Source organism: Notamacropus eugenii, chromosome 1, assembly GCF_028372415.1.
Source record: "Notamacropus eugenii isolate mMacEug1 chromosome 1, mMacEug1.pri_v2, whole genome shotgun sequence".
Taxonomy (NCBI): Eukaryota; Metazoa; Chordata; class Mammalia; order Diprotodontia; family Macropodidae; genus Notamacropus; species Notamacropus eugenii.
In genome coordinates this window covers 281,257,309-281,270,370 of record NC_092872.1, presented here as the reverse complement: position 1 = coordinate 281,270,370, position 13,062 = coordinate 281,257,309, and the positions used below count along the sequence as shown (strand labels likewise).

The 13,062-nt window shown below is 45.8% G+C and overlaps 1 protein-coding gene across 2 annotated transcripts in view; it reads right to left on the bottom strand.

Moving 5' to 3' along the window:
* ABRAXAS2 (abraxas 2, BRISC complex subunit) overlaps positions 1-11,074 on the bottom strand; it is a 41,871-nt gene extending 30,797 nt beyond the window's left edge. The window contains exons 1-4 of one of the 2 annotated variants that reach the window (XM_072629005.1): positions 10,953-11,074; positions 7,020-7,110; positions 1,139-1,175; positions 434-554 (exon numbers count right to left, since the gene is read on the bottom strand). In XM_072629005.1, the coding sequence (XP_072485106.1) occupies positions 434-554; positions 1,139-1,163 (146 nt within the window). In that variant the 5' untranslated portion in view covers positions 1,164-1,175; positions 7,020-7,110; positions 10,953-11,074. The remainder of the gene's footprint in view (positions 1-433; positions 555-1,138; positions 1,176-7,019; positions 7,111-10,952) is intronic. The other variant, XM_072629006.1, reaches the window with a different exon arrangement.
* Positions 11,075-13,062: the final 1,988 nt, after the last annotated feature.

Here is a 13,062-nt window from a genome sequence, read left to right as displayed (position 1 = left end):
GGATAAAAGGGGACACAGGCCCCAGACCACCTGGGAACACTGGGAGGAAGCCACACTGACAGTGGGGCCAGTTAGCTTGGTCATCAGATCAAACCTCAGGGCTAGAAGTCATAGGTCAAGGTCAAGGGTAGCCAGCTTGGAGTTTCTGCAGGCCCCTGGGGAGGGAGAGGGGAGAAAGCAGGTCAAAACTGCTTGGTTGACCTGGGTCAAGGCTAGAAGTGATCTGTCACGGCCAGAGGAAATAGGGACCTTAAGGTAGTGCTAGTGCTCCGGAGGGGTTGATCATCCATAGCTCTTAGTTAGGGCAGGGCTGGTAGGATGGTGCCTATGCTCTAGAGGGGATGATCATCCCTAGCTCTTAGTTAGGGTGGGGTTAGCAGGGTGGTGAGGGGCACCTTCACAGGCAGAAGGCAAAGGCCTTCTCATCTCTCACCCTCTTCCCTTTGGGTGTCTGTCCCATCTCTCCATCTGCTTCTCTTTCCCTTCAAATGTCTCTAGGTCTCCTCCCTTCTCTTTCCCCATCTGTCTCTCCTTTAGCTCACCATAATATGGAACTGAAATATATGTAATAGATAAGACAAAAGAAAGGGTTATGTTCCCTCATATCAATTTTAAAAGATGGGTAAATAAAATCATATTTCTATCAAAAACAAATTTATATCAAGTTTTTACCTCTATATGGCACTAAACTGAATTACTTTCTCCTTTATAGTTCAATACTGCTGTCAGAAGAAAAGCTCTTCCCCTTTTCTAAAGACTAATCTTCCCCTGACAGGAAGATAATTTGTTCAGCTCCAATAGCTCTTCCTTCCAAACAGTGACTCAAGGAAACATAACTGGTGACCTAAGAGGGTCATCTCGAATGCCATCTGTAGGCAGGGCTTGAATCCTCCAGACCATACAACGGAAGCTGGAGGAAAGTCCCTCAAGACCTCAGCCAGGTCACATCACTGCCTGGACCTCATTCTCCTCATCCATAAAAGGAGGGCTTTGGAAAGGGTGATTTCTAAGGATCCCTCTATCTCCAACTCCTAGAACTCCATAATTATAGACAGGCCTTAACTCACCTAGTCTCTAATTGAACCGGTCTTAAATGTGGGCTACATGCTACATAATAAAGAGAAGAAAGACAACTTACCTAAAAAGCTTTGGACAAGGCTCATGATTATGGATTTCTGGAATTAGAAAAAAGATATAGTCATTTTGCTTAGTCACAAAAGATGAAAAGGCACCTAGAGAGAAGCCACGTCCCTTTTCAATTACTCAGGAAATCAAAAGGCGCTTATTCTGTTATCTGAGCACTGACCAAGGTTGCCCACCAAGGCAAACAAAGGGAGGGGCTGGGGGTCTAAGCTGCCATGGGGGAAGAAACAGCAACAAGAAGGCTCCTTAAGTTCATTCAAGGCCCAAAAACATAAGTTTCATTGCAAAAGTAACTAAGGTATTAAAGTACCCTTTCTGCACTCGATGAGCACACACACACACTGCCACCAGCCCTTCATCTGTCATCCAGGGATTTCTGTGCCTCCATTCAATCATGGCAAAGACAGCCTGGGGTAGTGATAGAAAAGGAATAAGCATTGACACAGCACCTCCTATGTGCCAGTCATGTGCTCTAACTGATTTACAAATATCGTCTCATTTGATCCTCACAACAACCCTGGAGGGAGGTGCTGTTATGATCCCTTTGCAGATGAGGACATGGAGGCAAACAGAGTTAACAGACTTGCCCAAGGTCACCCAACTAGTAGGTGTCAGAGGTCTCCAGGCCCAGAAGTGCACCCACTGTGCTCTGGGCCTCACTCTCCCCATCTCTATATTGAAGGCATTGCACTAGAGGGTGTCCAAGGTCCTTTTTCCTTTCTAATGCTGCAGTTCAGTGGTCAATAGCATCCTTCAACTGACAGAAACGTTCAAGAGGACTGAAGCAGGAACATGTCTCAACTGCTCTGCATTTGTGACTAAACAGAAATGATGGGGAAAGAGTTCCATGTGCAAACAGGCCTCTGTGAGAGAACTTCCAATGGTGGGGTTGATATCATGAAGGACAAAACAGATCCCTCCTGTTTGAAGGATGTTAATCATCTCAGAGACAACTCGGGCCCCCATGGAAACAGTAACCTACTAGACAGATCTTTACGGATGGCAAAGGAAGTAATCTGATTACCCAAAGTGAACAGACTTCCACCTTGTCAATAGGTTCAAACACTATGTTTCTGCATAAGAGATCCTCACCAAACTGACCACAATTCTACCTCACACATTCTACAGTGGGATGACTCATCACTTACTGTTCAAAGAGCTAGACCCTCTGTGTTCAAGACTACAAGCTTAACTTAATCAGAATCAAATCTAGGTTCTCAAGAATGATGAATTTCTCCAGTCTAGCTTCACTGCCCAAAAAGACTATGTATGAAAATATTGTCCAGAAATGGTAGTCCTTGTCAGCTTTGGCCAGGGTTGCATTATTGCAGCTGTGAAAATTGATGGAGAAAAAGCTAATTCTTTTTGAGCCCAAGACACCATTCCTAATCCAAGCTTTGCATGCAGCATGTGGCCCTAAATTGCGTAAAAATCACTTGAACAATAGTCAATTAGCTCATTTTTTGCTGCAGTCCTGTTGTCGCACACCCAACACTTGGGGCTCATCAAGCAAATGGAAATGCCTCTTCCATATTCAAGGACAGAACATGCGCTTTAAGACAAACTTGAAAGACCTTTTTGTCACAAACTAGATCCACTAGTTTCTTTAAGACTAACAAATGTGCTAAAAAAAAAAAAAAGTGCTTGAAATCCAGAGAACTACAGACCACTTGTCCAGAGGCTTCCTCCATCTGCCTCCTTTAGACCCTGAAGGCTCAGCTCCGAGGCCTCCTGTAACCATGCTGAATGGCCACCAAGCCCAAAGGGGAGTTCCCAGACGTGATGAAGCTGCATAGTATGATGCCACTGCTATGGGGAGAGTCAACAAACATTAAGGACTCAACCACTTAGCCCCAAAGAATGCTAACTTATCCAGTCCTTCTGCAGGAGGTACTGGCACCTCCACTGCCTCCTTTACACCTCAGACCTTCTGCATATCTGCACTGGTCCCACCAGCTCCATAGAAGGCTTCTGAGGGTCCACAAACATTCCTTCAATTCTGTTGGCTTCTAGGACTCACCTTCCCAAATCCTCCTCAGTCACTTCCATCTGGTCTACATTTTATTATTCTTCCACTTCAGTTTATCCCTCTCTCAGTTTTCTCCCACAATCCTAACCTTCTTTGCTCAGCAGTCACGCTGATTTATTTAAAACCTGTCCTAATAAGCTACAAACTAAAAGTTTTCTTGTTCCTCAGCTTCTATCAAGGGCACACAGAATAAGTAAATATTACTTATTCAAGTCAAGGGACCACTGGGCTGGGAGCTAGGAGAACCTGACTACAAATCCTGTCTCAGATACTTCCTAGCTATGTGACAAGTCACTTAATCTATCTCAGCCTATTTCTCTGTCTATAAAATGGGGATAACAATAGCCTTGACCTCCTATTGCTGTATGTATTTCCTTCAACATTATGGATCAAAACCCTTCCCTCCTGGCCATCCTGGACTTTTGTCTATGACCTTCCACAAACCTGCCAAGGGAAGGCAAGGGTCCATGCCTTCCTCTAGGTCTCCTAACACCAAGTAAGTCCCAATCTATTATCCCTTCTTCTCTCTCTATGACCAGCTCGCTTTTTTTTGAGGTCGTACAATTTCTCTGAGGATCTGCTTCTCCAATGCCACTCCCGGTTTGTAATGGGACACAGCTGGCTTCCACTGGCCACCAGTCTCCCCACTGCCCTTTGAATGAGACTAAATATCAATTCTTTAAACACCAGAGAGTTCTCGGCCTTTGTTTCAGGAAGAGCTCAGGATCATCACCAAAATACGGTTCATTTCTCAAAGACAACACAGTTTCTTCCCCTTGTTCAATTATGAGCTCAACTCATTACCCATTTGCAGCAGCTGCAGCCCACCACCTGAAAGATGCACATGGACCTCTATTGATCTCAACAGGAGCCAATCTTCATCTATGTAGAACATTAAGCTAAACTCTCATTCAGGAGGTTACACAACGTCCCATCATTTGACACAATCCGCACAATGCTGCTCCCAAAGACAAACTAGAGAGAATCTCAGCAGTGACCTAGGCCAAGTCTTTCCAAGTACAAATGAGATAAACTGATTGAACCAAGGCCACACAGGTGGTAAGGAAGGATCCTAAGACTGGAACCCATGCCTCCCACTCCGCCACACCAGGGATTCTCCCTGAGCGTGGTTGCATAAAAGGTTGCTCCTAGAGGTGCAGGAGCTAAATCAGTCACAATGAAAATCTTCAGTTAAAAGTGAATATTCTGGCTGATTAAAGGTTTTCCTATGCTCCCCCCATGCTCCATTTCCAAGACTCTCATGAGCCCTGACCTCTCCCCACAGGTTCCCATGTTCTTGGTGTTTTCTGAGAGCAGGAGGTTGAAAATTAATGATCTGATGGAGTTCACAGCTCCTCTGACACTGTTTCTTTTCCTCCCAGGTCTAAGAGATCACATTGTTTGGTGCTGGGATACAGCCTGCTCTGAGAACTGAAAGAAAGGGAGATCACTTCTCTTTGTCACAGAGGTAGGTCTTTTACAAGTGAATGAACCTGGAATTAGAATTAAATCCTGAGATGCCCAAACACATGGAGAAGCAAGAGTGGCTCTGTGTGTGTAGATATGTGTATGCATCTTACATACGTAAAGGGGCGTGCACATGCACATGAGCACATGGAGACAGAGAGACAGAGAAGAGAGTTAGGGAGATCACACATGCAGGTGGTTGTATAAAATCTTCAGGGGTGGACCTAAGACTGTTTGTTAAAATGCCATGAAAAGACTCTCAGCAAGTAAACTAAGTAAAGTGGTAACAGAACATGAATGGAAGAGAGGCTGTAAGAAATGATTAAAGAGCCAATGTCAGAGAACCCTGGGCAGTATGAATTGGTGCAGAGGGAAGGCAACAGAACCAGGAGAATAATTTAGATAAGGAGAACAACATTGTAAAGGAAAACAAAAAAAAACTTGGAGATCCTGATTGCTTACCTGCTTCCTCACAAGGAAAGGGAAGGAGGACACAGACATGCCTGGGAAAGAGCAGTGACTGAGTTGGACCTGCTTTGTTTGATCACACACAGTTGCTACAAAGGCTAATTTTCTGTTGTTTGAATGGAGGAGGAGTCAAGGGCTTCTCATTGTTGGTGCCCAAAAGAAAAAGGAGACAGGCCTCAAAATATTTTAAAGTACAGAGAGGACACTCTGAAGAAAGCACAAGAGGGAGACGTGTGAAAGGGACCTGGTGGACTTTTTACAAACAAACTAGAGCACCATTGTGTCATAGATGATCGTCTTTCTGTGTTTGATTTTGCACAGTGAAATGACTGTAGCTTGGGAATGGGGAGGGGGGCTTTTTGTGTCTCTTAAGTTCAGAACAAAAAATTAAAATTCAGAAACCAAAAAGACTAAGTATAGGGTCTGTGAGCTGTGAATTCTTTGCTGAGTACCTGACCCTACAGTGCTTGGCTTCATGGACTGACAGAGCCAGAAGGCACTTTAGAGACCCTCTAGTCAAAGCTTTCATGTTGCTGGTGAGTGAAGCAGGGCCCAGGTTTGAATCCTGGCACAGGGAGGGAAGGGCATGGCTAGTATCCTGGCTTTGTGCCAGAGTGGGAACTCAAACTAATCCAGTGTTGTCTACTATAACACAGTGACATGCAGAGAAGACTGCTCAGAAATAGGTGTGACCTATAATCTCTCATTTTGACCTGTGACACCATGGGCATAGATGTGCAAATGGGAGGGTTGCCTAGGGCCCTAAGAAGCTAAAAGCCCTCACCAGGATCACAAAGCCAGGATGGACTACAAGCAGGGTGTGGACACAGAGCTTTCAGGATCTAGCCACAAAAATCACATTTCCTCTCATAATACTAAGCCACATATGCAATTAATAAACATTCCTAGCATATCATTAATAAAGGCAGTTAGGTGACATAGTTACATAGAGTGCTGGACCTGGAGGCAGAAAGACCTGAGTTCAAATCCAGCCTTAGACATTTACTAGCTGAATGACCCTGTGCAAGTCACCTAAACTCTCTATGCCTCAGTTTCCTCATCTGTGAAATGGGGATAGTAAAAGCACCTACCTCCCAGGGTTGTTGGGAGGATCAAACGCGATAATATTTGTAAAGTACTTTGCAAACCTTAAAGCACCATAAGGATGCTAGCTATTATCATTATAATTAAATGTATAACTTAAATTAGACTAAAAGAACTGAAGGCGACCTTAGCCATCACTTAGCCTAAACCCCACCTACATAGGCCCAGATAGGGGAATGTTTTAGACAAGGTCATTCGATGAATGACCGAGCCTAGAACCGAAGTCTCCTGACTCTTGATCTTCACACCCTTTCTTCAACACCACAAATACAATCATAGATACTGTCTAAAAACAGCCATTCTCTGTGTGTATGTACACACATATACATACAGCATAAATGTATAATTCACGTATGACTCAGACTATCAGAAAGACAGAGCTAACTAGGGCTGTCCAGATGGCCCAGGCCCAAAACCAAGAAATACGGGGACAGGATCATGGATGAGGGGTGACGTCCAACCCACTTCAGAGGTCCCTTCAGCAGCCCTTGCTTTAGAGTCCCACATTAGAGAAGTCCAGAGAGGCAAATTGTGCCCTGTGTGCATTGCACTTATTTCAGGATCTAGACCAGAACCGTAGGCTCTAACTTTACTACATCAGTCCCACGCATCAGGTCACTGGGCTGGCAGGTGTACTTTTTAATCCCCAGAAATCTTAAGGCACAAATTATTGAGGGCACAGGGGGAAACATCCGAAGCTCATTTTCACGGAGATTTTCTTCAAAATAATATGATGGTAGATAAGAAATAAGCCAAAAATTTGATGTGCAAAAACAACTTTCATAAGGTAAGAGTTAAATTTACTTACCTATTACTTGCAGAAATTCAGTATTGCTGATTTGTGAGTCGCTGATGCTAAATGTCTCCTCTTGTCTTACCTCTCCTAGTAAAAATCCTTCCTAAAAAGTGATTATAAAAAAAAAAACCATTGTAGACTCAAAATAAGAATGCGACTTACATGGTAAGTTAGTCTATTGTCATTAGATATTGAATCAAAATAAATGCGTTATAAATATTCTCTGAAAAACTGACCAGGGTAGCCTGAGGTCCAGCGCACAAAGTAACTGAATAGTTGAAAGCAGTGATACCACATTAGGAAATCTTTCATTTAATCTTTCAATTAAATTGAAAACTACTTGATAAAGAACAAGAATAAGATTGCATTATCTACATATGCTTGCAAAAACCAAGAATTGTCCTTCTGGCCATAACATCTACTGCTTTTAAATCATAATTACAAAATCACTGCCAATGACAACGGCACAAGAAAAGTTAAAAATTACAAAGGACCACAGAATTTAGATCAGAAAAGACACCTTAGAGATCTCTAACCAAACCCCTCCACAGATGGAGGAGCTATGATGGGGCAAGCTGCCCAAGGCAACAGACAGAATTTGAACCCAAGTCTTCTGACTAACAATCTGACCCTTTTCCATCATACTATCCTGGCTTTCACAGTTCTAAACAACGCTACTTCCTCTTCCTACTTAGCTTGGAAAATCAAGACCTCAGCAAACCAACTTCAAAATTTCATATTACTTATACAAAAGTTTTGAGTTTCATAAGACCAGGATACTTTATTTTTTTATACATTCGGTGCAAAAGCATTCCTACTCTGCAAAACTCTGAAATACCTACCTAGTAGATCATCCATGGCTTAAGTACTTTTCTCACCTCACAAAATTTGGAAGACTCTATTAAAAACCAAAATAACTTTCCTGCAGAGAAAGAATGAGCCAGCCAGAATGAGCCTGGAATGTCCATGCCTGAAAGGTTTCCTCTCATGAAGTCCATTGCCAAAAGGAAGCACTGAACAGGGGAGCTCAAAAGAACATGTTTTTAGAGAACAGTTTCATGACCTGATCTGGAGTAGTGTAAATTTTAGTGTAAATAAACTGCCATGACATTCAAAATACCTTCGAAACGCGAAGGAATTTCAATTATTTACTTGTTTGGATTTCTGAGTCATTGCCATTCACCATTAGTTCAAAATACTGAGTCTTGTCTCTAATTATTTGTAGTCTAAGAGCAAATAATGTTGATTCAAAGTTCAAGTTGTCCAATCAGAAAAACAGCTTAAACCTTTTAATTACTCTAACTGTTCCAGACTCCCCATATGATGAACCCTAACTATGAAGAATGTCATAAGACAAAGAACAGTTGATCAATAGCAGATCTCCAGTGGACTTAAGTTTTTACCTACAGTACCTTGTTCTCTCATTGTAGCTTAAACCACTCACTTTCCCCTTGAAAGCCAATCCTGTCCAACAGCTGCACAACCACTAAGTGCTCATTGAAGAAATACAAGGCCTAACCACAATCTCTCACCCTATTTAAGTTTTCAGATATTCAAGACAATCAGAACCCCCCCTCCTACCCCTTCCCAAATGGTTCCTGAAGATAGTGCTTAACAGCTGAGCAGGAGAGTCCAAGTGTACTATTAAAGGCACATCTGTAGAGTTCTTTTCTCCTAAGCACCCTGTGTGGGTGCAGGAGAAATCACACTGCTAGGCAGTCAGGTTCTGATTCTCACTAGTCTGGTGACCCAGGCCAACATCTCTCTCTCTGCTCCTGAAGAAGTTAGACTAGGACCCTACCCACCTTGGAGTTCCCTTCCAACACTAACATAACTAGGATCCAGGTAGGGAATGAAAATACCATCTCCACTTTACAGATGAGGAAAATGGAACTTTGAAAAGGTTAAATGACTCACCCCAAGTTACCTGACTTTGGAACCATAGAGCTAAAGACTGTTCACCTTGTCATTTACCATACTTATCACACTCATCATGTGAAAAGAACAGTATTTCACTATTTCATTTCACCAATTATACCAATTTCCCATCAGTACTACACATCTACCAAAAACTCTTTCTATTTTAAGTGTTCTCTTTGCTTTGAAATACTGATACAAAATACTTATTTTACAATGAAATACTTTACAATGAACTACAATGTAAATACTTCTTTTATAGTATACACCAGTTGTTTTTTACATTGTAAATGATTTATGGAATCAATTAAGGAAAAGTTCTATGTACTAAAGCCAAAATTTCCTTTCAGAGAGATTTTCATCCACTACCCAGAGGCTATGACTGCTTGTAAACTGAGGAGGTTGAATAAAATGACTTTTAAGTCTCTCTGGCTCTAAAACTTTATTAGTCTCTGACTGTCTTCTGTTGGCTGGTTCAGATCCCCCACTTCGCGATTTCACTGCAGCTGCTCATGGGATCTAATGCCAGAAAGAACTTTTGAGATTACCTCTGCAGCAGACCAACTCTGACTTTACAAATGAGGAAACCAGCTCAGAAAGGGGCTGTCCCATGAGATGGCCTCTAAGGTCCTTTCTGGGCTCTATCATTTTCGATTCTATGACTAACAACTCACATGGTTTAAAAAACATTTCCCCACAATAACCCCATGAGCTCCTGGGAGATAGTTCAGGTCTATGTCTCTAATTAGCAGCTCAACATTTTAAGGCCCATTTTATCAGCCAACTGTCCCAGAAAGATCACACTATTACCAATTCACCTTCACCAGGCTGCACTTAGTAGGTATTCCTCCAAGTACAGTCTCCCTATATCATCAACACAAGTTACTTCTCAGCAGCTATCAAGGAATGAAGCTGAAGTAAGTAAAACTTTGTGAATCGTCCCTCTAGGAGCACTACCCCACATACTTAACATCCTATTTGGGGTGGGGAGAGGGAACCACAGCTTTTTCTCAGCTCTCCACAGTGACACCTACTGCGTGCACAGCACCCAACACTGCCAGGATCGCGCCCATTATTTTTTAAAATCAAAGTGTTTCAGTTAACAATCGTTCGTCCCAATAGCTAAACAAATCAGGCCCCACTCATTTTCAGCATTGGAACGGGCCTTCACGAGGCGCCTACTGGGTGCTGGCACCAATGCCTACAGAAGGGAAGGGGCCTCGGCCAGGACTCAGTGTGCTCCTTCACGCCCTCAGCCGCTGGTGCCCAGACTCGGGTGGCATACCCCACAGGGCGCCCCTGAAGACCCTTCTCTTCCTCCTCCCAGGTTCAGCTGGGGGACAGGGGTCGTTGGTGAAGGGGATTGCTCCCCCCATGCCCCAGCTTTCATCCCTTCCCTGTCTGAGGCGGAGGTGGGGAGGGGAGCGGACCTCCCACAGTCACCCACGAGAGGGGCCAAACCCTGGCAGGCGCACGCCGGTGTGACACCACCCGAGCACAGACACGCGAGTGTGGATACACACGGGCACCCACTCGTGAGTGTGGACACGCGCACACACCCAGGCATCCACTCGCGGGTGTGGTCACACACACACACACCCGGGCACAGACTCGCGAGACTCGCGAGTGCGGACACGGACGGACACACACACACACACACACACACACACACACACACACGGGCACAGACTCGCGGGTGTGGACACGGACACGGACACACACACCCGGGCACAGACTCGCGGGTGTGGACACGGACACAGACACACACACACACACACACACACAGCCCGGCACCCACTCGCAGCAGTGGGCACGGCCCCGGCAGCATGCCCCCGGCCCCTCCAAACCCCTGCTCGCCCCCGGCCCGGGGCGGACCCTAGGCCACCACAGCGGCCGCCGCCTCACGCAGGGCCGGGCCTGGGCGGGTCCGGGGAGGGGAGGAAGGGGCGGAGCCGGCCTGGCCTGGGGGGCGCCCCTCGGACCCGTGCGAGGCTCCTCCTCGCCTCCCCGGCCCCGGCGGGCACCTACGTGGTCCGCGTCGCTGTTGGCGCTGTGGTAACACACCGCACTGAAGGTGTAGCCCGAAATGGAAGCCGCCATGATGGAGATCGCCAACTTTCCTACAATGCACCGCGCCGCCGGGGGCGGGGGCGGGGCGCGGCGCACGCGCATACGCTTTTTCCGCCGGGGGTGGGGAAGGTGGAGCGCGCAGCATCCTGGGGAATGTAGTCAAGAGAGTGGGCTAGGCCGGGCCTCAAGCCGTGAGGGTAGAGACTGACGCCGAAAGCTTAGGTAAGCCAGGTACGCTGCCGCCACATTACAAACCCCGCGCTCTCCCTAAGCTTGTGGTTCTGATTCAACCCCAGCTCTTGAGGCTCCCGTGGGGAGAGCCATTGTGTGTGGCTCCAAGGGGTGATGTAGGAGGGATACTGACATGTTGATGGGCCCCCCTGCACGCTGACCCCAGACGGCACTGTAAGAGTCGTGCGGCTCCTTCCCAGGAAGAAGTCCCCGCTGCCCAGCCTTGGGTGCTGAGCAACCTTCTGCCCATCTGGGACGGCCCCCTGGGGCGGGGGGAGGACAAACCCCACCCGAGAAACAGAGAGAACCAGAACCAAGAGACCCAGTTAAGTGAAGGGCTGTACAAAACCTGTGTCATGTCCCTGTGGGAGAAGACTGCGTTTGTGAGTGTAAAGGCATTTTGCCAGAGTCTGTCACTTCACCTGCATTTATTAAGCATGTACTAGGTGCTAGGACCCAGACTAAGTTCCTGCCCCCGGGTTAGCACCCTAAGTAAAACACAAAACCTGACAGGGAAAAGCAAGGGAAAGGGGCTAAGGAGGTATTTGCTTGGGGACATGATGAACAAGTCTGGTCTGGCGATTGAGGAAGTGAGCTGGGAGAAAAGTGAGGACACAAGTCCAGCGGACACTCCTCAGAATGGAAGTCCTGAGGGATGGAGGGATCTTCAGTGTGAGAAGGCCTCAAGGACCACGACGGAAAGACTAAGAGTCAGGAGCAGGGCCAGGAGAGAGTGAAGGGATCAACACAGCTGCCTTGAGAGTCCCTTAGAGTGGAGGTTTTGCACTGCTTTGGAACTGTCTCCCCAGCAGCGAAGGAATGTCTGAGCCCTAACTGGGAATTCTCTCCACTCTGGCCATCCACCCTCCCACAAGAACTACCCTGGTCGCTGGGCTCTGCCAGGCAGCTGCATCACTCCTGGATCATTGGTGGCACTGGCACGGTAGTTAGAACACTTGTCCTACACTCTGGAAGACCTGAATCCAAATCCAGCCCCAGACACTAGGTATGTGACCCTGGGCCAGTCACTTAACATCTGTCTGCTTCAACTGTCAAACAGATAATAGCAGGACCTACCCTTAGGGCTCTTGTGAGGATTGTATATGATAATATTTGTAAGTCCCTTTAAGTGCTTTATAAATACTAGGTACTATTATTACATTATTATTTCTACACTATGCTGCTTCTGCACCAGCCACCCTCCTACCAGACTCTCGCTGACCCATACATACCACATCATGACACTTTCTAGATCCCCTTGATTTGTTGTCTTGACCATTAAAATATGACCTCCTTGAAGGCTAGCATTGTCTTGTTTGCTTTAGTGTATAGCACAGAATACTAAGTGTTTAATAAATAGTTCATTACAGGGCAGCATTCATTCATTTGTAGTCTCAAAGATGGGCTTGGTCACCATCTTTAATCTGGGGGCAGATTTGCTGTTGTGAGAGGGAATGGGTGGGAGATTTTGAGCAAGTCTGTACCGTCACAGACAGAAATAGTCAGAGATAGGTTACTGGTGGGAGCTGGAGTAAAAAAAAGATGTTTAGCACTGACAGCCCCAGGACTTTTGATCCTGAAGGACTTTGGGAAGGTTTTCCTTTCTCCACTTGATCTTTTCTGGACCAGTTTGCTGACTGGAGAAGCTCTTTGTGGCTTTTCTTACTGTGCCTTTAAGCTGTTTCTTTATTCTTATTTTGCTTCCCATAAAATCTATGGTCAATCATGAATGTCTGCATGTTTATTCTCTGTTGGGGGAAAAGAAACTGGAGACATTAGTAACCAACCGGGCTATGTGGAATCAAGCAGCTGGGTGGTGCAGAGGGTAGGACTCTGG